The sequence below is a fragment of the Hyperolius riggenbachi genome, chromosome 7 (genome assembly GCF_040937935.1).
Source record: "Hyperolius riggenbachi isolate aHypRig1 chromosome 7, aHypRig1.pri, whole genome shotgun sequence".
Taxonomy (NCBI): Eukaryota; Metazoa; Chordata; class Amphibia; order Anura; family Hyperoliidae; genus Hyperolius; species Hyperolius riggenbachi.
In genome coordinates this window covers 144,689,340-144,711,685 of record NC_090652.1, presented here as the reverse complement: position 1 = coordinate 144,711,685, position 22,346 = coordinate 144,689,340, and the positions used below count along the sequence as shown (strand labels likewise).

At 43.4% G+C, this 22,346-nt stretch overlaps 1 protein-coding gene across 4 annotated transcripts in view; it reads right to left on the bottom strand.

Moving 5' to 3' along the window:
- The window catches only part of ERCC4 (ERCC excision repair 4, endonuclease catalytic subunit), a 162,603-nt gene that overhangs the window by 57,452 nt on the left and 82,805 nt on the right, over window positions 1-22,346 (bottom strand). For all 4 annotated transcript variants that reach the window (XM_068244717.1, XM_068244715.1, XM_068244718.1 and 1 more), the window contains exons 4-6: window positions 19,391-19,571; window positions 15,031-15,226; window positions 7,879-8,086 (exon numbers count right to left, since the gene is read on the bottom strand). In XM_068244717.1, coding sequence (XP_068100818.1) covers window positions 7,879-8,086; window positions 15,031-15,226; window positions 19,391-19,571 — 585 coding nt within the window. The remainder of the gene's footprint in view (window positions 1-7,878; window positions 8,087-15,030; window positions 15,227-19,390; window positions 19,572-22,346) is intronic.

Sequence of the window (22,346 nt, the reverse complement as noted above, 5' to 3'; positions counted from 1 at the left end):
AGAAAGTAGTGTGATTACTACTTCCTTCTAGCCACGATGCACACGGAGGAGCCTGGAGACATTTGATCTTTGCCGCTGCTGCACTTATTTCAGGCGTGGAGAGGGGACCCGACAAGAGGGAAGAGTCAGTCCGCTGCTGAGTCCCGCTGATCCCCTCTCCTTCTATATAATCTTTCAGCCTGCAAGGGGAGGAAGGGGGGCACACTGCATATGGGGAAAGGGGCACACCTATGGCTGACTACCTATATTACACACATGTACACCTGGCCACCTATATTAGATCACCTATGGCTGGCTACCTATACTGCAGACATCGACACCTGGCCACCTATGTTAGATCACCTATGGATGGCTACCTATACTGCAGACATCTACACCTTACCTATGGATGGCTACCTATACTGCAGACATCCACACCTTACCTATCCCTGGCTACCTATACTGCAGACATCTACACCTGGCTACTTATACTAGAGCACCTATGGCTGGCTACCTTTACTGCCTACATCTACTCCTGGCCACCTATACTAGAGCACCTATGGCTGGCTACCTATACTGCAGACATCTACACCTGGTCACCTATACTGGAGCACCTATGGCTGGTTACCTATACTGCAGACATCTACACCTGGCTACCTATACTGGAGCACCTATGGCTGGCTACCTATACTGCAGATATCTACACCTGGCCACCTATACTAGAGCACCTATGGCTGGCTACCTATACTGCAGACATCTACACCTGGTCACCTATACTGGAGCACCTATGGCTGGTTACCTATACTGCAGACATCTACACCTGGCTACCTATACTGGAGCACCTATGGCTGGCTACCTATACTGCAGATATCTACACCTGGCCACCTATACTAGAGCACCTATGGCTGGCAACCTATACTGCAGACATCTACACATGGCTACCTATACGAGAGCATCAATGGCTGGCTACCTATACTGCAGACATCTACACCTGGCTACCTATACTGGATATACCACAGATTATACTCGGTTCAATAATTTTTCCCTGTTTTTTAGGGTACAAGTTGGGGGATCGGCTTATACTCGGGTCGGTTTATACTCGAGTATATACGGTATATTGAAAAGAGTTAATTATTTTTATAAATAGTACTACTGAACTTTGTAATGTTTCTAACTCTTTAAAAACTCCCTTGGTTGTTTGTGTAGATTCTTCCCAGACAGAAGAATTTTACATTGTTAGTACATATTCATTTTATTAATATAATTTAAAAAATACAACTTACAAAAGATAATATAATAACTAGACAGATCGGAGATAACAAATGCTGGCAACTAATTCTAATACCACAGATAAACCATACCAAAGATCTGTGTTCACAGCCAGGAATAGCACAGTAAGGAACTTCAAAGACAGAGAGTCTGGGCACTAGATGTCTTAAATTATGCTTCACTCCATCCAAAATATCCAATTGCAGCAGAGTTCTATACAAGGAACAAGTGGGTATTGGTTATTATAACCAGGCCTTACAGCCAATTTGCAATAAATCCTGCTTTTTCAAGGGCCTCTAGAGGAGTGAGAATAACCACAAATTGGCCATTGGGCCTGCCATAATCTACACCCAAATTTTGCCTTGTATAGCAGAGTTCTTCAATTCGGTCCTCAAGGCCCACCAACCAGGGCTGTGGAGTCGGTACAAAAATCATCCGACTCCTAAGTTTATGAAACCACCGACTCAGACTCCTTAGTCTAATACTTGAAAAACAAAGCAGATCGAGAGCCCCAATAGTGCAGTATGTCAAACCAATTGGTCAAAAGAGTAAATATATGAGAATATACTCACAAAGGTGGGTTACCTCTTGCAACCACTCAGTAGGCAGGTGGGGAGATTAGACCTGACTCCACTCGGTGTCGCTCTCCGTAGAAGTAGAAGAAAAGGTGGTAACACCCCTCCACCAAGGGTGGACACTCAGAATAATCAATTGTTCAAAAATAGTTTTAACTATTTTATCCATATTTGGCCCCTCCATTTTGAACAATTGTTTATCCTTAGTCTAATACTTACCAGGGCTGTGGATTTAGTACTAAAATCATCCGACTCCTACATTTATGAAACCACCGACTCCAACTCCACAGCCCTGCCACCAACAGTGCATGTATACCAGGAAACCACAAGCCTTCACAGGTGTGTTAGTAGTTTATCAGAAGAGCAGATTACCTTCCACAAAACATGAACTGTTGGTGGGCCTTGATGACAGGGTTGGGAAACAGTGTTGTATAGTACTGGGGCTGCAATGGATATTTACTAATTGGAATCTGGGCTGTGGAGTCAGTACAAAAATCATCCAAAACTGCTCCAACTCCACAGCCCTTGCAGGGATTTTGAGTGGGTACAAAAATCATTCAACTTTCAACTGACTTCTCAGTTTATGAAACCACCAACTTTGACTTCAGGTACCCAAAAATTGTTCCGACTCCGAAGCCCTAGTTGGAATACAATGAATCATAATTCTTTAAGGAGTTTAGGCCCCAGACTCTTGCTTAATGAAGACCGTTAAAGCAAATGTGAAGCAACCTGAAAAACTGGCTCTTTCAGTGCCTACAGTCCACTGCTGTCCCCTGTTGAGATTTTGTGCCTTCGGGAGTTCTTGAAAGGCAATAGTGTTTCCGAGTGCTTCTTGGGACAGGCGGTTCCGTACTCACACATTCGCAGTACAGACTTGCTTTTTTCCCCAAGAGACCTCGGAGACAATTACTGTAGTACAGTTGCCTTCACTAGGAATGTCAAAGGCGTCTTCCGACCAGGGGCAGAACGAGGGGACAGCGGTGGACGGAGGGCATGGAAAGAGGACTGGGAAGACTATGGGATCCAGAGGCTTCCCTCTCCATAGGTTAGAAGAATTCAGATATGTAAAATATTGACCTTAAAAATGTATTTTTCATTTATCTGATTGCAAATAGTGTTCTGTGCAAATAACAGATGAGAAGGTTTGAAAAATATTTCACTGATCATGCTTTTTTCTATTTTGAGGTCACACTGGAAAATTATCAGAAAGATTAACTGTCTTATTTATCTTCTACCAAGCACATACATTAGCTGTTCATGTGGGTCCATTTTTACCATGACAGGATGTCTCTCCAAAATAAATGACAGCCTGCCTGTCCAAAAATATGCTGCACTCAAGTTTTCAACACCGTTACAGGTCTTTTTAGTCTGAACCAGGCAAAAGACTTGTACGAGGAATGCTGCCCGGCAGGGTGTGACTTGATACCTTGGGCGACAGTTAGGGGCCGAGTATATACAGATACATGCTTAGCCTATTATTATTGTATTTATAAAACGCCAACATATTATGCAATGCTGGCAAATAAATAGGGATACATACAATGTAAACAAGGGGTGACAGTCAGAGAGGTAACACACAGTCATACAACATAGCACAAGGTTATACATGCAAACAGGGAATGAGATACTTGATCATGCAATTTAACAAAGACCCAGCAATACAAGTCTGAGTTAGTCCATGGGAAGGGTGTCATAGCTGGCGTTGCAAAATCAAGAAGCACACACTAAGCTGTAAAGGCTTACAATCTAAAGGGTGGGGGAGAGACACATAAGGTAGCACTGTGGAAAAGTTGCTCAGCTGAGAAAGTGTGGTAGATGGGGGTAAGTCTTTTTGAAGTTTTTAGGGCTTGCTTAAAGGTGTTGAAGGAAGGGTCGAAACTGAGGGGGGTGGGGGCGGGTCTTGAGAAGTCCTGTAGGTGTGCATGGGAGTGAGAAATGTGTGGGGCGGCTAGCCTACGAGCTAGCGACACATTCTGTCACTATGGAGGGGGGGGGGGGGGGAGGATCGCTGGCATGGCACGTGGCAGAGTGATTGCGATTTGGAAATCCATGACCTGTTGTGGTCCAAGACATTATGTTGCCATGGAGGAGGGACAACAGCAAAGTATCTAATAGAGCTGCTTCCAGTGGAAGAAGTAAGAAGTCGAACAATGTGAACAAGGCCAAGATGTTTCGGCCACACTCTATAGCGTGTGTACCAGCCTTTAATCAAGGAATTGTTTTAAAGCACAGATGTATACATTTTACTAATCAAAGGATTTATAATTGTACCACTTGACATTTATTTCCATTCACTTTTTTTTAAAGAGAATTTTTATTGATTTTATGATAAAGCTTTACACATTAACAAACATTAATAAAACAAAACAACAAGAACAATTAAGTGTTCTCCAGCAACCTTATGACAGTAAGTTTCTACTGTTATTCAGTCAAACAAAAGGCACATCAATAAAATTGTACATGCATATAATTCAGTGTTCTCCCCAGGCTTTTTTAGCCGGGTGCTCCAACCGGCTAGATTTGGTGACCACCCGGCTGTCATCGGCTCACCTCCTCCTATGCTGTAAGTAGAGTTGCCCTGCATTTTCATCTCACCCCACCCGGCTACCTTTTCCTGCCACCCAGCTACTATTTCATGACACACGGCTGGAAAATATTTCTGGGGAGAACACTGTAATTGCTATAACACGGAATAGAAGTTATGCATTATTCCATCTCAATGGTAGCTTGTTGAGACATATATTGCATTCTTGATATAAAAGAAAGAGTTCTATCAACGGAGGTCTTGTACATGTTACATAGTTATTTGGGTTGAAAAAAGACATACGTCCATCGAGTTCAACCAGAGAACAAAGTACACCAGCCTGCTCCCTCATATATTCCTGTTGATCCAGAGGAAGGCGAAAAACCCTTACAAGGCATGGTCAAATTAGCCCCAAAAGGGAAAAAAAATCCTTCCAGACTCCAGATGGCAATCAGATAAAATCCCTGGATCAACATCACTGGGCATTACCTAGCAATTGTAGCCATGGATGTCTTTCAACGCAAGGAAAGCATCTAAGCCCACTTTAAATGCAGGTATAGAATTTGCCATAACTACTTCCTGTGGCAATGCATTCCACATCTTAATCACTCTTACTGTAAAGAACCCGTTCCTAAATAAATGGCTAAAACGTTTTTCCTCCATGCGCAGAACATGTCCTCTAGTCCTTTGAGAAGGCCTAGGGACAAAAAGCTCATCCACCAAGCTTTTACATTGCCCTTCTGATGTATTTATACATGTTAATTAGGTCCCTTCTAAGGTGTCTTTTCTCAAGACTAAATAAACCCAGTTTATCTTACCTTTCTTGGTAAGTGAGACCTTCCATCCCACGTATCAATTTTGTTGCTCGTCTCTGCACCTGCTCTAAAACTGCAATATCTTCCCTGCAATGTGGTGCCCAGAACTGAATTCCATATTCCAGATGTGGCCTTACTAGAGAGTTAAACAGGGGCAATATTATGCTAGCATCTCGAGTTTTTATTTCCCTTTTAATGCATTCCAAAATGTATTAGCTTTAGCTGCAGCGGCTTGGCATTGAATACAATTATTTAACTTGTTGTCGATGAGTACTCCTAAGTCCTTCTCCAATTTTGATGTCCCCAACTGTATCCCATTTATTTCGTATGGTGCTAGACCATTGGTACGACCAAAATGCAGGACTTTACATTTTTCAACATTGAATTCCATCTGCCATTTATGTACCCATATAGCCATCCTATCCAGATCCTGTTGCAATATGTCACTATCTGCCTGAGAGTTGATCATTCTGCACAATTTTGTATCATCTGCAAAAATAGCAACATTGCTTTCTACTGCATCTACTAGATCATTAATAAATAAACTGAAGAGCACTGGACCCAGTACAGACCCCTGTGGGACCCCACTGCTAACAGTCACCCATTTTGATTATGATCCATTGACCACAACTCTTTGTTTTCTGTCCATTAGCCAGCTCCCTATCCATGCACACAGACTCTTCCCCAGTCCTTGCATCCTCAACTTTTGCACCAGACTTTTGTGGGGAACAGTGTCCAGGGCCTTTGCAAAGTCCAAGTATATCACATCTACAGCATTCCCAATATCCACATTAGCGTTCACTACCTCATAAAAGCTGAGCATGTTAGTCAAACAGGACCTGTCTTTAGTAAACCCATGCTGATGCTGAGAAATAAGATTATTTTCTACTATGAAGTCATGTATAGTATCTCTTAGTAACCCCTCATATAGTTTGCATACAATTGATGTTAAGCTTACAGGTCTATAATTTCCTGGATCTGATTTTTTGTCCTTCTTAAATAATGGGAAAATATGGACTGTACGCCAATCCACTGGGACTCTGCCAGTTGAAAGAGTCACAAAAGATAAGATAAAAGGGTTTATCTATAACTGAACTTAATTCCCTTAGGACCCGAGGATGCATGCCACCCGGGCCAGGTGCCTTGTCTATTTTTTTATTTATTTAGTCTTGCCTTCACTTCTTCCTGTGTTAAGTATTTAATATTACAATTGGAAGATTGAGACTCCTCTGCATCTGTAATTTGCAACAGTGATGCTTCCCTTATGAAGACAGAAGCAAAGAAAGCATTTAATAACTCTGCCTTACCTTGGTCATCCACCATTGAGTTCCCACTCTCATCCTTTAGGAGTCCAATACAGTCAACTTTTTTTTTTTTTATGTACTTCTTTGAGTTAGATTTGATATCCCTAGCGATTTGATTTTCAGCTTCAATCTTTGCCAGCTTAATTTATTTTTTTTATAACTTTTATTGCACTCCTTATAATTGCTTAATGCAGCCTCGGTCCCCTCCCATTTTAGGACCTTATAGGCATTCTTTTTCCCCTTCATTTTATCTCTAACCTTTCTATTCATCCATAGAGGCCTTTTTTTATTCCTAGACGTTTTGTTTCCATATGGGATATACCTACTACAATATTGATTGAGAATAAGTTTAAAAGCTTGCCATTTCCCTTCAGTGTCCTCCCCTTGTAGTACATTATCCCAGTTCACTAAACTTAGTGCCTGCCTGAGTTGATTGAACTTTGCTTTTCTAAAATTCATAGGTTTAGTGGTCCCGCTGCCTATCAAGTCACCAGATCAAACGTTATCATGTTGTGATCACTATTTCCCAAATGTTCTTGAACCTGCACATTTGATACATCTATATATCTGGTCTATTTGAAATGATCAAATCCAGTAACGCATTCACCCTAGTTGGTTCCTAGAATGGGTAGCCTCAATACTCCAGTCAATGTCTGGAAAGCTGAAGTCACCCATAACTATGACTTCATTTTTATTTGCAGCTTTTTCAATCTGCTGTAGTAATTGCTGTTCTGCAGCTTCATGAATATGTGGTGGCCTGTAGCATACCCCATTAAGCAATTGGCAACTTTTATTTCCACCATTAATATTTACCCAAACGGACTCCATATCTTTGCAATCTTTATCCATCTCATCGTTTAGGACAGCTGTAAAAGAGTTCCATCCTTCCTAAAACATTGTATCCCTCTAAATTCGCTATCCAGTCATGGCTTTCATCCATCCATGTCTCGGTTATTCCCACAATGTCATAGCCTTTGTACCATAACGGAAATGTCAAGGTGTGGGATTACTGTATCTAATGCGTTGACCCAAGTGCCCCATACTTTATCAAATGTTGTAAATTGGGATCTGGACTGGTAAGTAAGTTTAAATAACGGAAGTGTGTTATTAACAATTTCTATCCAGTACTGTACCGTAGGCAATATGTTTTGTCTCCATTTGGAGGTGAGAGATTTTCTGGCGTAATATAATAATATACGCATCAATGCTTTTCTATGGGTACCACAACTTATATGTTGTCTGGTAAGTCTGGAATGACATTATGACAGGGAGTTTGAGTTTATTTGATAAGAAGTCTTGTACCTGGGGACAGTACCACACACAGTGTAGAAAATTGGCATTAGATGCATTACATTTAAAACATGAGTCTGTGGCATTTCCATTCACGGTTTTCATAAATAAACTATAAATACCTTATCAAATGCCCTGCCGATAGCATTCTCCAAAGACAAGTCTTCCACCTCTAGAGTAGGATTATACCGTTTCAGCTCCCTCAAGCAGGCGTTCATTATATCCAGAATAGAGGCTTGGATGGCAAGCATTGCCGAAGTCATAGAGACGTGCAGTTCTACCACTTCTGGTTTGTGCTTCTCCAAGAATGAATTTACAGAAACATGAAACCTATGTGACAAATCATCACAGTTACTTTCTCATTTTAAAAGTACTACTGCAAAATATTATATATATATATATATATATATATATATATATATATATATATATATATATATATATATATATATATTATTAATATTAGAGAAAATACCTACCCAGCTCTCTGTTTCATTCTTCACTGTTCAGCTTGCTTCTTATCAGCCCTGATAAAGTCCCTGACTGAGCATTCAGCCTGGCTTTGCTCAGGAGTCATTATAGCTGAGTCTGTCTTCTCGAATGTCTTTTCAAGCCCAAGCCTGCCCCCTTCCGGCTCTGCTCAAGAATCATTATAACTGAGTCATTATAGCAAAGCCAGACTGAATGCTCAGTCAGGGACTTTGTCAGAGCTGATAAGAAGCAAGCTGAGCAGTGAAGAATGAAAGAGAACAGGGTAGGTGTTTTCTCTAATATTATTAATATTAGAGAAAATACCTACCCAGCTCTCTGTTTCATTCTTCACTGTTCAGCTTGCTTCTTATCAGCCCTGATAAAGTCCCTGACTGAGCATTCAGCCTGGCTTTGCTCAGGAGTCATTATAGCTGAGTCTGTCTTCTCGAATGTCTTTTCAAGCCCAAGCCTGCCCCCTTCCGGCTCTGCTCAAGAATCATTATAACTGAGTCATTATAGCAAAGCCAGACTGAATGCTCAGTCAGGGACTTTGTCAGAGCTGATAAGAAGCAAGCTGAGCAGTGAAGAATGAAAGAGAACAGGGTAGGTGTTTTCTCTAATATTATTAATATTAGAGAAAATACCTACCCAGCTCTCTGTTTCATTCTTCACTGTTCAGCTTGCTTCTTATCAGCCCTGATAAAGTCCCTGACTGAGCATTCAGCCTGGCTTTGCTCAGGAGTCATTATAGCTGAGTCTGTCTTCTCGAATGTCTTTTCAAGCCCAAGCCTGCCCCCTTCTGGCTCTGCTCAAGAATCATTATAACTGAGTCATTATAGCAAAGCCAGACTGAATGCTCAGTCAGGGACTTTGTCAGAGCTGATAAGAAGCAAGCTGAGCAGTGAAGAATGAAAGAGAACAGGGTAGGTGTTTTCTCTAATGTTCCCACTGATATATATGGAAAAATACATGACAGTGCTTCGTCTCTGGTTCACTTTAAAGTGAGCTGGGGAAAAAAAAAAAAAAAACCTACCATGTTTGCTGCCGTATAAGACGCACTTTCTCTCCCCAAAAAATGGGGAGAAAAAAAAAAGTCCCTGTGTTTTACACCACGAATGCGTGGAACCCCCGACTTATGAATGCCCTCTGATACTAACCGCCTACCTGCCGCCATGTTGGGGACTCCCTGCATTGTCTCTGTGTCTCTGCATACCCCTGTGTGTTTGCTCCCCCCCCCCATGTAGTAGCAATGTAGAAGCAGCATGTCTCACCTGATCTGTGGCTCCCGCAGGGATCTTGGACCTCTCCTCTCCCGCACTGCTCCTTTAGTGTTGGCTTCTGCTGATGATGCAATCTGAAGAAGCAGTCATTCCATGCAGGACTGGAGATGTCTGCGATCCTCACAGGAACCATGGATTAGGCTGCTACACTGCTACTTATACACAGGCAAGCGGACGGACACACGGGGAAGGTGGGGGTATCTGGGGACACACTGGAGACAGAAAGGGACCAGAAGGGGGGACACTGGGGACAGAAGGGGACACATGAGCATACCAATTGGGGGAGAACATCTATAAGATGCTCCTGGAATACAGACGCACCAGGTTTAGTAGAAATATTTACCCCCCCCCCTGATTTTTGCCCTCTAAACCTAGTTGTGTCTTATATTCCGGAAGGGCTTATACAGGGGCAAATACTGTAGTGAGATAAACAATTGTACCAACAGAAATAATCCCAAATAAGACTTTCCTGGAAATCCCATATTTTGATTTTAAAGGATTATTATAGAGAAAAATGGTAACATTTAAAATACATGTAAACACATAAATAAATATGATTCCTCCAAATTACTTTTCTCTTATGTTGCTGTCACTTACAGTAGGTAGTAGCAATCTGACAGAAAATACAAGTTTTGGTTTAGTCCAGTTATCTGCAAACTTGGCTCTCCAGCTGTTAAGGAACTACAAGTCCCACAATGCATTTGCCTTTATGAATCATGACTGTGGCTGTCAGACTCGTGCAATGCATTGTGGGACTTGTAGTTCCTTGACAGCTGGAGAGCTAAGATTGCAGATTACTGGTCTAGTCCTCTTCATGAGGGATTCTCAGCATGGTCTTTCTTTCTAAAGATTTATATTAAGATGCTGTCCAGCCTCCCTGCTTGCTGCACGCTTTTTTAGCAACTGGACGGAGCAACTGCCATTCACCAAGTGCTTTTGAAAATAAAGAAAACCCTGATAATCCCCCATGAGGAGATGGGCTAGTCCAAAACCTTTCAGTTCTGTCAGAATTCTACTACCTACTGAAAGTGACAGCAAGATAGGATAAAAGTAATTTATGGCTCATTTTACTCTGGAAGAAATGAACAGTACGTCTTATTTGTATGTGTTTACATGTATTTTAAATGTTACAGTTTTCGTGATAGTGGTCCTTTAAAGGATACTGCAGCCGAAAGGCTGCAGAGAGATAAAACCTGCATTGTGCAGGTAAAGAAAAGGACATACTCACCGCTCCCCTCGCTCCCTGCCGCCGGGTCCCGCTCGTCAGCCACAGCTCCCGGTACTGGCCGACTCTCCTGACCCCTGATCCGGACATACTGCGCCACACATGCGCAGTATGTCCTGTAATCTTCGCTTCTGGCGTCGCATCATGACGCCAGAAGTACGGACACTCCCCCGCCTCCTGCGTGTGCGCTCCAGCGGCTCCACTACAAAGCTAGCATGCTTTATAAAGCTAGCATGCTAGCTTTATAGTGGAGCCGCTGGAGCGCACATGCAGGAGGCGGGGGAGTGTCCGTACTTCTGGCGTCATGATGCGACGCCAGAAGCGAAGATTACAGGACATACGGCGCATGTGCGGCGCAGTATGTCCGGGTCAGGGGTCAGGAGAGTCAGCCAGTACCGGGAGCTGTGGCTGACGAGCGGGACCCGACGGCAGGGAGCGAGGGGAGCGGTGAGTATGTCCTTTTCTTTACCTGCACAATGCAGGTTTTATCTCTCTGCAGCCTTTCAGCTGCAGTATCCTTTAAGGATTACACATCTAGGTTTGAAGGAATAACTCTGTACCAATCCCTGGAGAAGCAGCTGCGGGCAGTCAGGATGCCTCCGCAGCTGCTTCGGTTTCCCTGTCAGGCATTTCTCCCGTCCCTCCGGCGTCTAGCACGCCGAGGAGGGGACTGTCAGTGGCTCACAGAGTAGCTTTGTCGCACGCACAGACGAGACCTTTATGCGGGAAGGAGGCGCGTCAGCTGACCGGCCGGTCGGCTGAAGTCAGCGGAGACTCTCGGCGTCTCTGATTGGCTGATGAGCGGGGGCGTGGCCGAGGGGTCTCCTCCGCTTCTTAAGCAGCTTGGAGTCACTTGCAAACTGTCTGCTGTTGCGAATGCTATGTGTTAGCACTCAGACTTTAGATAGATCCGGTGTGCTTTGATCCGGGAGGAAACCGGGGATTTCACACAAGACTAGGATTTATTACTGTTATATATATATATTGCTTGATATCCTGTGTATGACTCTGGCTCTCTTCTGACTTCGCTCTCGCCTTACGATTTAGTACTTTAGCCCATCTGATCTTGTTGCTAACCCTGCCTGATATTTCTCTATCCTTTTGCCTGCCGATTTTGTACTGTACCTTCCTGTCTGTTGCCAATCCGATCTGTCTGACCACTCTACTCACCAGTGAACCATTGTCACTGGTGAGGTTCATTACTGATAGTCCAGCAAAAGGAGAAAAGCATAGTTGGCACTACAGCACGAAACAGCTGACGCTGGAGCGGTGCGGACAGGATTTTTGCACTTCTTTTCTTATGGTGCGCCCTGCGTGCTCTGATATAGTTGAGATCGCTTGTAATACAAATGAGGAGAAGGAGGTATTATCGGCACTGCAGGTGCTTTATTCCATCTAAGTACTTGGTAAAAACATGCACATACAAATGACGTGTCACAGAAATCACATACCATGGACAAGTAGTGCGGTGGTGCGGTGGGTGCTGGGCAATGTCTGCCTGACGGCCGTTTCGCGCTATATATGCGCTTCGACGGAGGCAGCCTCCGTCGAAGCGCATATATAGCGCGAAACGGCCGTAAGGCAGACATTGCCCAGCACCCACCGCACCACCGCACTACTTGTCCATGGTATGTGATTTCTGTGACACGTCATTTGTATATTCATTACTGATAGTTCCCACCAGCTCCTCTGGTGAGGTTCTGCCAAACTTATCAGTATTACTGTTGCACCAAGCACGTTACACCTGTTACACCTTTTGTATTTGTTGTCACGGCAGCTTCTGATATACCAGCATTAGAAGGTGATTCTGCAGATCACCTTATAATCAGGTATATATCTGCATTATTGGTGATAATGCAGATCACCTAATAATCAGAAATCTGCCTCTTGCTGACGCAAATCGTTACAAACTCTAACTGGTCTCTGCTACTGGTCTATAGCTTGATCCAGCTTTCGTGCAAAGTAATGATGACCTACTGAACTTCTTATCTCTTCCCTGTTGCCAGTAGCATTTGTCACAGCAATACAGAAGTTTTATAACTTCTCATTGGTTATCAGGCAGAAATATATTGCAGTCTTCACCATGCAGAGAGACTGTGACTTATTACACAGATTTGTAAATCTCCAGCTCACTCTTCACAAATTTTCATTGTTAGCACAGGAGAATAGGATATGTTACGTTTAGGCCAGTTTTTGATAAAGGAGATGGATCAAAAAACCCATCATGTAATAAAGGCGCCTGGAACTTCATACATCTTTTAGAACTCTGTTGTGGGAAGCTCCGAAGGTTAATGAGACCAGAGATCTTGTTATACAAGTGTGAACTTCAGGCAGCAAGGTCATCAACTCCATCTTATAATATTGTATGTGGGCTTCACTGACCTATTGCAAAGTGAGCAACTGCACACCAAGGGCCCAGGATATTCCACTTCCTGCAAGTGAAGGGCCAGCTTTACAATGTTCTGCTGCCTTTACACTATTGAAGACAATTCTGAAAAACTATAGTAATTTACATACTTTATTCTTTACAGCAGGACATGCTTTGGTCAGCTAGCATCTCTTTACTGTGTGCTCGGAGAATGTCTGCTTATCTCTCACCACACAGTACCAGAATGATCTCTTTCAGACATATCACTGCTCTTTTTCACTACTTCAAAGTAGAACACTAAGCTCTTTGTGAACAGCAGCCAGATCCGTACTCGTCTACAACGTTTTCTTCTTAGTCAACTAATGCTCTGTGGACTGGAGAGGAGTAACTCCACCATCTGGAAGAAACAGCAAACAGCAGCCAAGTGCCCCAAATAAGCCAAGAACTCTGGGAGAACTGGCTTGGAATCAGCAATTTCCTGTCCTATGTACAGGAGGAGTACAAACGATGGAACACTATGAGCAAGATCATCAAATGATCAAAAGACCTAACTCATTAACCTTAACTCGGCTTCACAGTTAAAGATGATTCATTATGCCATTTAAAAAAATAATGTAACTAAATCCATGCTTCGGTGCTGGATTCGCAACAGCATACAGATGTGTCCACAGAGAAGAGAACATATTATGTTAAATATAAGCTTACAAATGCCTACTAATATTGTTCTCAATCGCATTTTAATGAGACATTTAGCATTTAAGAACATTTTCAACGATACTGAATGAACCCGCAAAGGAAAAATGTTCACATTCCCTGAAATATAATACAAAGTTCTTGTAAGGTGAAGCAAGTGGAGAAAGCAAGTAAAAACAGTGCTGCCATAGGCTAAAACAGCTCTCCGACAGTAATTTGGGCGGCGTCAAAAGACGGAGCCCAAGTTACTATAAAAACTCCGTAATTCAGCCGCCAATAATAGCTGGAAGCGAAATTACGTATTTCCCCACTGTCAAGCTTTTTTATTTGTTCCCGACCTGGAGGAGGAATAGTAATAAACGCCGCCGGGATTTTTGCAGGAGCAGCGAGAGCTGTTTTTCGGCTTGCCCTGCACCCAAATTTCCTTGCGGCTTAATAATATGCAACAAGTTGATAGCAAAAGAGCCAATCACTTCCTGATTAGTCATGGTGCTGGAGAGCGTATGCCAAACTTCTCACAGGCCCCTGTCACCTGGCAACACTGGAGGAAGCCTGCCTGTATACACCTGTGGGAACTCTGGAGATGCCATCCTCAATCTGCAAGTAGCCTGTCTTTTTGCAATAGAATGAGGAGAAGGTGAGAACGTAACTTTTTTTAGGAGATACTTTTATAACCCTTTCCAGCTTTATGCAAGTCAACAATTAATCATAGATCTTCTGAGAGCTCTTTTGTGCGAGGCATCATTCTCATTAGGCAATGCTTCTTGGGAAAAGCAAACCCAAAACTGATTTTTTTTTTTTAATAGGGCAGGGCTGCTGTAACCAACACCTCCAAGCTCATCTCATTGATTGGACTCTAGCTGGCTGACACCTCAATCCAATTATCTCTTGGATATGTCATTAATTTAGGGGTTCACATACTTTTTCCATCTGCAATGTGAAAGTTTACATGGTGTGTTCAATAAAAACACGGAAACATTTCATTATTCGTGTGGTATTAGTTTAAGCAGACTGTGGATGTCTATTGTTGTGGCTCTACCTGTCCACTTTTCTCAACTACTTCGGTGCAGTGCAACAAGTTTCTTCCATCAGTGGAGAGCCTGGAGCACTCTACATAGCTTCTACTAGCACATCATGAGGCGTGTATTTCGGTGATGCTCTTAACTGCAGCTAACCTTTAGACATAATGGAGAAAAGAAAAAAAAAAAAAAAAACAAAGAATGCTTGGCATACATACCTTGGCCACAGATATAGCTTCTTTACAAAGAGATTTCTCATGACTCTCTCCACTTGGCAGAATCCTGTTTGAAATGCGACTGGGTTATCTGAGAAGGCTTTAATGAAACCTTGTTTATTCTTCTGCCGGTATAAACGCAGTATAAAGGATTCCTGACAGGATTCTATGATCTTATGTGCTTTATACACAAGAATACCTGAATGGGACAAAACAACAGCAATGACTACACTTTACAGCCAAATCTGGCCAATTTTATTCAAGTGCTGCCTCCCTCCCATGCTTGTATGATATATGATAGCAAACCTGAAGTGGAAATAAACTGAGAAGATAAACAATTGCATGTATAATTATCCTAAATAGAACGACATAGGCATTCCATAGCCATATTTTGAATGGCAACAGTTTTGTAACAGTGGGCATTTAAAGGTTTTTAACTTCTAGACAAATCTTGAATTACAATATCAAGCTTTTTTATTTGTTCCCGCCCTTAAAGGATACCAGATGCAAAACAAGCTAGAAAAACTGGGGAAAAAGGCATATACTGTCACCTGTCCTGATGCCCACCATTCCTCCCGTTCTGCTCTCTGCTTAGCCTTTTACCTAAATGACAGCGCCTGTGCAGTAGTGCCCAACTCTGGCAACCCGTAAGAGGCTGCCAGAGGGGCATTTAGACAGAATGTGGAGGCAGATACGAGAACGGGGGGGGGGGGGGGGGGGGAGTGGGCATCAGGACAGGTGGCAGTATATGCCTGTCCCCCCCCCCCCCCCCCCCATCACTAGCTTATTTCATATCTGGTATCCTTTAAGCCTCATACACACAGTACATGAAACTCAGTCGAGGTGGCCAATTAGGACTGCCTCTGCCGAGAATCTAGTGTGCATACAGGGGCCCAATTCCTCAGCCAGCGCCTGTAGCGTGATGTTACTCCTGTTGCTTCAGCCTTCTGCCCCTCCCCCGGATAGCAACAGAACATATCGGTTTAGCCACCAGCCCTGCAATGTTACCCAAGAGCATGTATACAAGGCTTCAGAAGTATTTGTTAGCCACAAAAAAAGTCATATCAGGTTTAATTACTTATCTAGGCAACAAATAAAACCTACAAGTTGACATTTGAAGCACTTTCCATTAAACACTTGAAAAAAAAAAAGGTTTCTAAGCATATCTACTCACAACATTCTTACTTTTATCTTTTAACCCAATTTTCTAATACAGTACTGCAGTAAAGTATAAATGAACAATGCTGACATCTAGTGGTAATAATTAGGTAAGCATTTTTTGTATAACCAAAGTCTATTACAATAAAAACAATAGATTGAACCTGAGGTGGGAGTGATATGGAGGCTGCCATATTTATTTCCTTTTAAGCAATACCAGTTGCCTGGCTGTCCTGCTGATTCTGTCTCGAATACTTTCAGCCATAAACCCTGAACAAACATGCAGATCAGGTTTTTCTGACATTACTATCAGACATGACAAGATTAGCTGCATGCTTGTTTCTGTTGTTATTCAGACACTACTGTAGCCAAATAGACCAGCAGGGCTGCCAGACAACTGGCACTGGTTAAAAGGAAATAAATATGGCAGCCTCCATCTCTCTCTCACTTCAGGTTTCCTGTAACAACTGTAACGAGAGGGACATGGAGGAGGCTGCCATATTTATTTCCTTTTAAGCAATACCAGTTGCCTGCCTGTCCTGCTGATCCCCTGCCTCTAATACTCTCAGCCATAGACCCTGATCAATCAAATGCAGATCAGGTGTTTGACAGAAGTCTGTCAAGATAAACTGCATGCTTGTTTGTGGTGTATGACAGACACTACTGCAGCCAAATAGACCATCAGGGCTACCAGGCAACTAGTATCGTTTAAAAAGAAACATTTTGGCAGCCTCCATATCCATCTCACCTCGAGTTCACTTTAATGGAAGACTCCTCAAGTCTAGGAGTAGCTGTTAATGGCAAAACTGGTGCAGAATGTGGCAGATCGGCCGTGGCAGAGCATTTGGAGGACAATCTGCTAGCTGTTCCAAAATAAAATACCACTGACCCCTTCTTATGTTTGTACCAGTAACTAATATCTGTCAGGAGTATGTATTGCAGCGCTGCAAGTTCACTTAGGTGCCGGATGATGTCATGTTACTGATATTTTACTAACCCCCTTCCTAATGCCTAAAACCATCCTCCCCTTTTAATGCCCAACACTTACCTTCTCTCCTAATACCCAACACTAACCTCCTGAACTACAAATTGCAGTACTACCTGATTGACTTTTGTATGTACTAGGCTTTCAGCAAGTCTAACTATAACCTACGTAGTATCCAATCGGTGACCACTAGCTGATCAGCTAAACTAGTATTGGTCACATTGTGCGCCCAACTCAATGTCTCAATGCTAGAATACGGATTACTTGCACTGGTGTCTTTCAGACACCTGATGAACCCGGCACCCAGAAATAAACTGTTCAGTCTGTAGCTGGAGACATTAGAGGAGCAAAATACTGCTAGCCAGAAAATTCCTGTTTTGCCTCTTCCTAGTTGGAGCTCATTCAAAGGTAAAACTGAAGTGAGAAGTATATGGAGGCTGCCATATTTACTACTTGGCTGCAGTAGTGTCTGAATGACACAAGAAACAAGCATGCAGATAATCTTGTCAGATCTGACTATAAATGTCAGAAACATACAATACAATACAATAACATTTGTAAAGCGCTTTCCTCCCATGTGACTCAAAGCGCAGAAACATCTGATCTGCTGCATGCTTGTTCAGGGTCTATGGCTAAAAGTATTAGAGGCAGATGACCAGCAGGACAACCAGGCAACTGGAATTGCTTAAAGAGAATTTGTACAATAAAAAAAAAAACATACCAATCGAGTCACTGTGATCTCCTGGATCCCTCTTTGCCATTTCCGCCTCGATCCTGGTTTTTAATCGCCAGTTTTAGGCAGTATTTACAAACAAAAAACATGGCCGCTAACCAGGAATATGTTTGTGTGTACATATACACGCACACACACACACACGTGTGTGTGTGGGTGTATGTATGTATGTATGTATGTATGTATGTATGTATGTATGTATGTATGTATGTATGTATGTATGTACTGTATGTAAAAATCATGTTACAGTATTACAGTATACTACACGTTTTTATTACATAGTGAATTATCTGCACTCCAGTCTGGGATTAGTCACAGTTTCTCAGCATGTGACAGGCAGATCCCTCCCCCCTCAGCCTCACAAACTGCATGAGAGCAGAGAGTGAGGAGTAAACAAAGCACACAGAGCCTGGAGGGGGCGTGCATAACTTGTATTCATCCTCTCTGGGTCGACAAAGCTTGACAAAGAAAAGAAGAAGATTAGATATATTACAGAGACAGTGCAACTAGAAAAGGCTGCAGTAATCCAGACCACATTAGAATAGGTAAAGGAGCTTATAGGATAAAAGAAATAAGGATGAACATTTTGTTAGAGTCTCTTTAAAGTGAAATAAATATGGCAGCCACCATATCCCCCTCTCTTCAGTTGTCCTTTAAACTGGCTTTAAAGCAGATCTCCAATGTAAAAATAAAAGCCTCAAAGGCAGCAAAAATTTATAACAGAGTAGTAGAAAAAAAACTGACCACTTGTACCATACAATCCAGGTTTTGTTTGTTAGCCACGCCCCCTTTGACAAAAATAAAAAGTGCCATAGCAGGTTTTTACTTTTGCAAAGACTGCTAAGAGAATGCGTCATCTGGGTGGGAGGAGGCTCACAGTGTGGCCTGAAGGCCCTTTTACACCGAGGCAGTGCGGTGTGGTATTTTTACCACGCCCCATAGACTTTCATACTGCGACATTACGGCGCCATGCAACGGAAGTGAAGTTTTTAAAGAATGTTACCGTGCGGCTTTTGCATCGAGTTGCGGCGATCTGCGTCAGCGCAGAAGTCATGTTAGTCTACGGCGACGCATGGATTTTTAAAACATTACTGACGCAACGCCGCATACCCGAAGCAGGAAGTAATGGCAAGCGCGCGTCACGTCCCGTTTGGCCGGTGGCCAGATAGGGAACACCGCGCAATATCGACGCACCGCTAATGCCGATTTATGGTCCGAAACTGGCCTCAGAGGTACTCTGCTTCTACATGAGCCACTCAGTCAGCAAATCACAGGGAACTGAAGTAGTGCAGTGCCAGCCACAGTATTTTGCAATTTACAGCGGAGTTCCACTTTAAAATAAGAATTTATGTTACAACGAGTCAGTATCATACCGGATGCCTCAGGTCACCATATTAGTCTTCCACATGGGCAAGTATAGCAAGAAAGTAGCACATTTACAGATAAAAGATTAGTATCTTATTTAATAACACTATATAATCACTCACCAGTGACCAGGTTGGCAGGAATCCTATCTGTCAGGAAATCAACCACAAGGATCCGGCTGGTGACAAATAGCACACCGCCCTGTGTGTACACGTTATAACGTTCATTACTGCCTACTTCATTAGTGATGATGCGGGGCAGGTGACTAACTCCTTCTGCTCTAAGCTGCTCAATCAGGTATTCCTTGATCACAGGAAAAAAGGGAAAAAAAAAAAAAAAAAGGGAGTAAAGAAACATTAAGACTGTGAACAATCAGACAGTATAACTATGCAGCACATAGTAATTCAGCCACTAATAGCAGAACTTAGCTCAAATAAACCCTATCCTTCCTGAAACCTTATAAAGATACTGTATATTCTGGCGTACAAGACTACTTTTTAACCCAGGAAAATGTTTTCAATAGTGCAGGGTCATCTTATAGGGCGGGTGCGAAAACTTCCGAACCCGGACTGGAGAATCTGCGGATGCCGCATACGGTGGGGGGAGCTAAAAAAACGTCCGCGGCCACATCCCCGCCGCATGCGGCGACTGTATGAAAGCAGCAAGGGCAGAGCTGTACAAGTATGGTAGAAGAAAATCCACTCACCAGGATTCCTGGAAAGAAGTAACTTAAAGCGGTCCTGATGACAAGGTGAGGGGGTACCTCAATGGGAAGGTGTAAGTGAAGGGTGGAGCAAGCTGGGGTATGGAAAAAAAGAGAGAGTGCGGCGCTGTGCCCAGAAAAACATGCCTCTTTCACCTGTCTGGCCTGCCCTTATATACTATTACCGTACCCCCCATCTCTGCCTCTCAGATCTCACTCCTGAGGACTGCAGTGAAGTAGTGCAGATGCGCATGTGCGAGATCTGAGAGGCAGAAAAGGAGGCAATAGTACACATCTGCGGGCCAGACAGGTGTAAGAGGCTTATTTGCACTACCACTCTGATAGTCTTGGAGACAGGGATAGTTGACCAATGTAAGCAGGCTTTGTATACAACAACCAGCCAATCGTCGGTATGGCACATCGCTTGCAGTGATCGGCTGGTTTTTGTATACTGGGTACCACATACAGTACAGCACCAATGTTTATACAGTATAGCACCAGTACATACAGTACAGTATACAAATGTCCAAAAGTCAAGGAGTAGTTTTATAGGGCGAGTATATCCTAAAATATATATTTTAACTGGAAAAGTTGGGGGTCGACTTATATGCCGGAATACACGGTATTTTAAAAATTTCTGCCAGACTAATAAAATACAGAGAAATACAATGGGATGCGAAAGTTTGGGCAACCTTGTTAATCATCATGATTTTCCTGTATAAATCGTTGGTTGTTACGATAAAAAAATGTCAGTTAAATATATCATATAGGAGACATACACAGTGATATTTGAGAAGTTTATTGGATTTATAAAAAAAGTGTTCAATAATCGTGTAAACAAAATTAAGCAAGTGCATAAATTTGGGCACCACAAAAAACAAAAAAAAAATGAAATCAATATTTAGTAGAACCTCCTTTTGCAGAAATTACAGCCTCTAAACTCTTCCTGTAGGTTCCAATGAGAGTTTGGATTCTGGTTGAAGGTATTTTGGACCATTCCTCTTTACAAAACATCTGTAGTTCAATCAGGTTTGATGGCTTCCGAGCATGGACAGCTCTCTTTAACTCGCACCACAAATTTTCCATTATATTTAGGTCTGGGGGACTGAGATGGCCAGTCCAGAACGTTGTACTTGTTCCTCTGCATGAATGCCTTAGTGGATTTTGAGCAGTGTTTAGGGTCGTTGTCTTCTTGAAAGATACAGCCCTGGCACAGCTTCAGCTTTGTCACTGATCTGACAATTTGAGTTCCAATAATTAGTTCTAAAGTTAGTTAATGGGATTGTGGGATCTGTAGCTGATCTGGCATCTGTGGCACGTTTGGCCGACCCCGTGGATGGGGGGTTCTCCTGCCGCACATCGCCAGATATCTAGAAGTGTGATCGCTGTATAGGTATTTGCCATATTATGGGCTGATGTTTGCCCTTATACCAGGAATGTTTACATACGCGGCTGATGTTGATATGAGCCGCGATTTATGTTGAGCTCTTGGGTATTTGATTCAATATAAGCTGGACCTTTTCTGTTGTCACTATATAATGGGTTTTGGATATTGTGTTATTGTAGAACCTAAGATTTAATGTTCTGTATGCTGCATTTGGGAGGATCTGAGATTTGTTTACCTGATGCCGCCCCTGTGCTGTTTCTCTTCCTGGTCTGGTGGGGCTGGTGTTGTGCTCGTCCTCGCCCGCCCCCTCCGGCGGCATGTCTGGGCGTGGGGGCGGGGCTTGGCGGACGCGCCGTGTTGGTTGCTTGGCGACTTTCGCGTGGTGTCTGCCTGCCCCGCCCCGTCGCCCGGCGGGTGTTCGGGCGGGTGGGCGGTGCCGTGCTGACGCTTCGGGTGGATGATTGGTACCTGCCCGTGGTGTCGGCCGGCTCCGCCCTCCCGCCCGGCATTGGCCGCCGGTGGGGGCGGGCGGGGTTTGGCCTCTCTGCCCTTGCCGAGACCTCGGGGGGAATAAATAGGAGGTGACACAGGAAGTGTCATACCTCCAGAGGAAGCCGGAAGTCCGGCGAAACCGGTCGAGGACGCATGTGCTGCGTCCCGGCCTCCCCGCACCACGCACCTGTGATTTGCCTGGCCAATGGCCGTACATCTGGGCATCTAGTCCACCCGGCAGCCTCATCCAGCATCCACTAGCCCCAGCCGAAGACCAGCCTGCAATGATTATCCAGCCGCAGACTATTGAGGCCATCTGGCGGGCAACTTCTGGTTGATCCTGGAGAGGAGCTACAGCATATGTAAGAACAATCCATGTTACTTAAGGCTTGCTTGCTCTCTTCTTCTTTGTGCTGCTGCTGCTGCCAAACGGATTCTATTGTGCTGGTGGCCTGCTTGCTGTGTTGCTTGTGCTGCATTAACCTGATTGAACTGT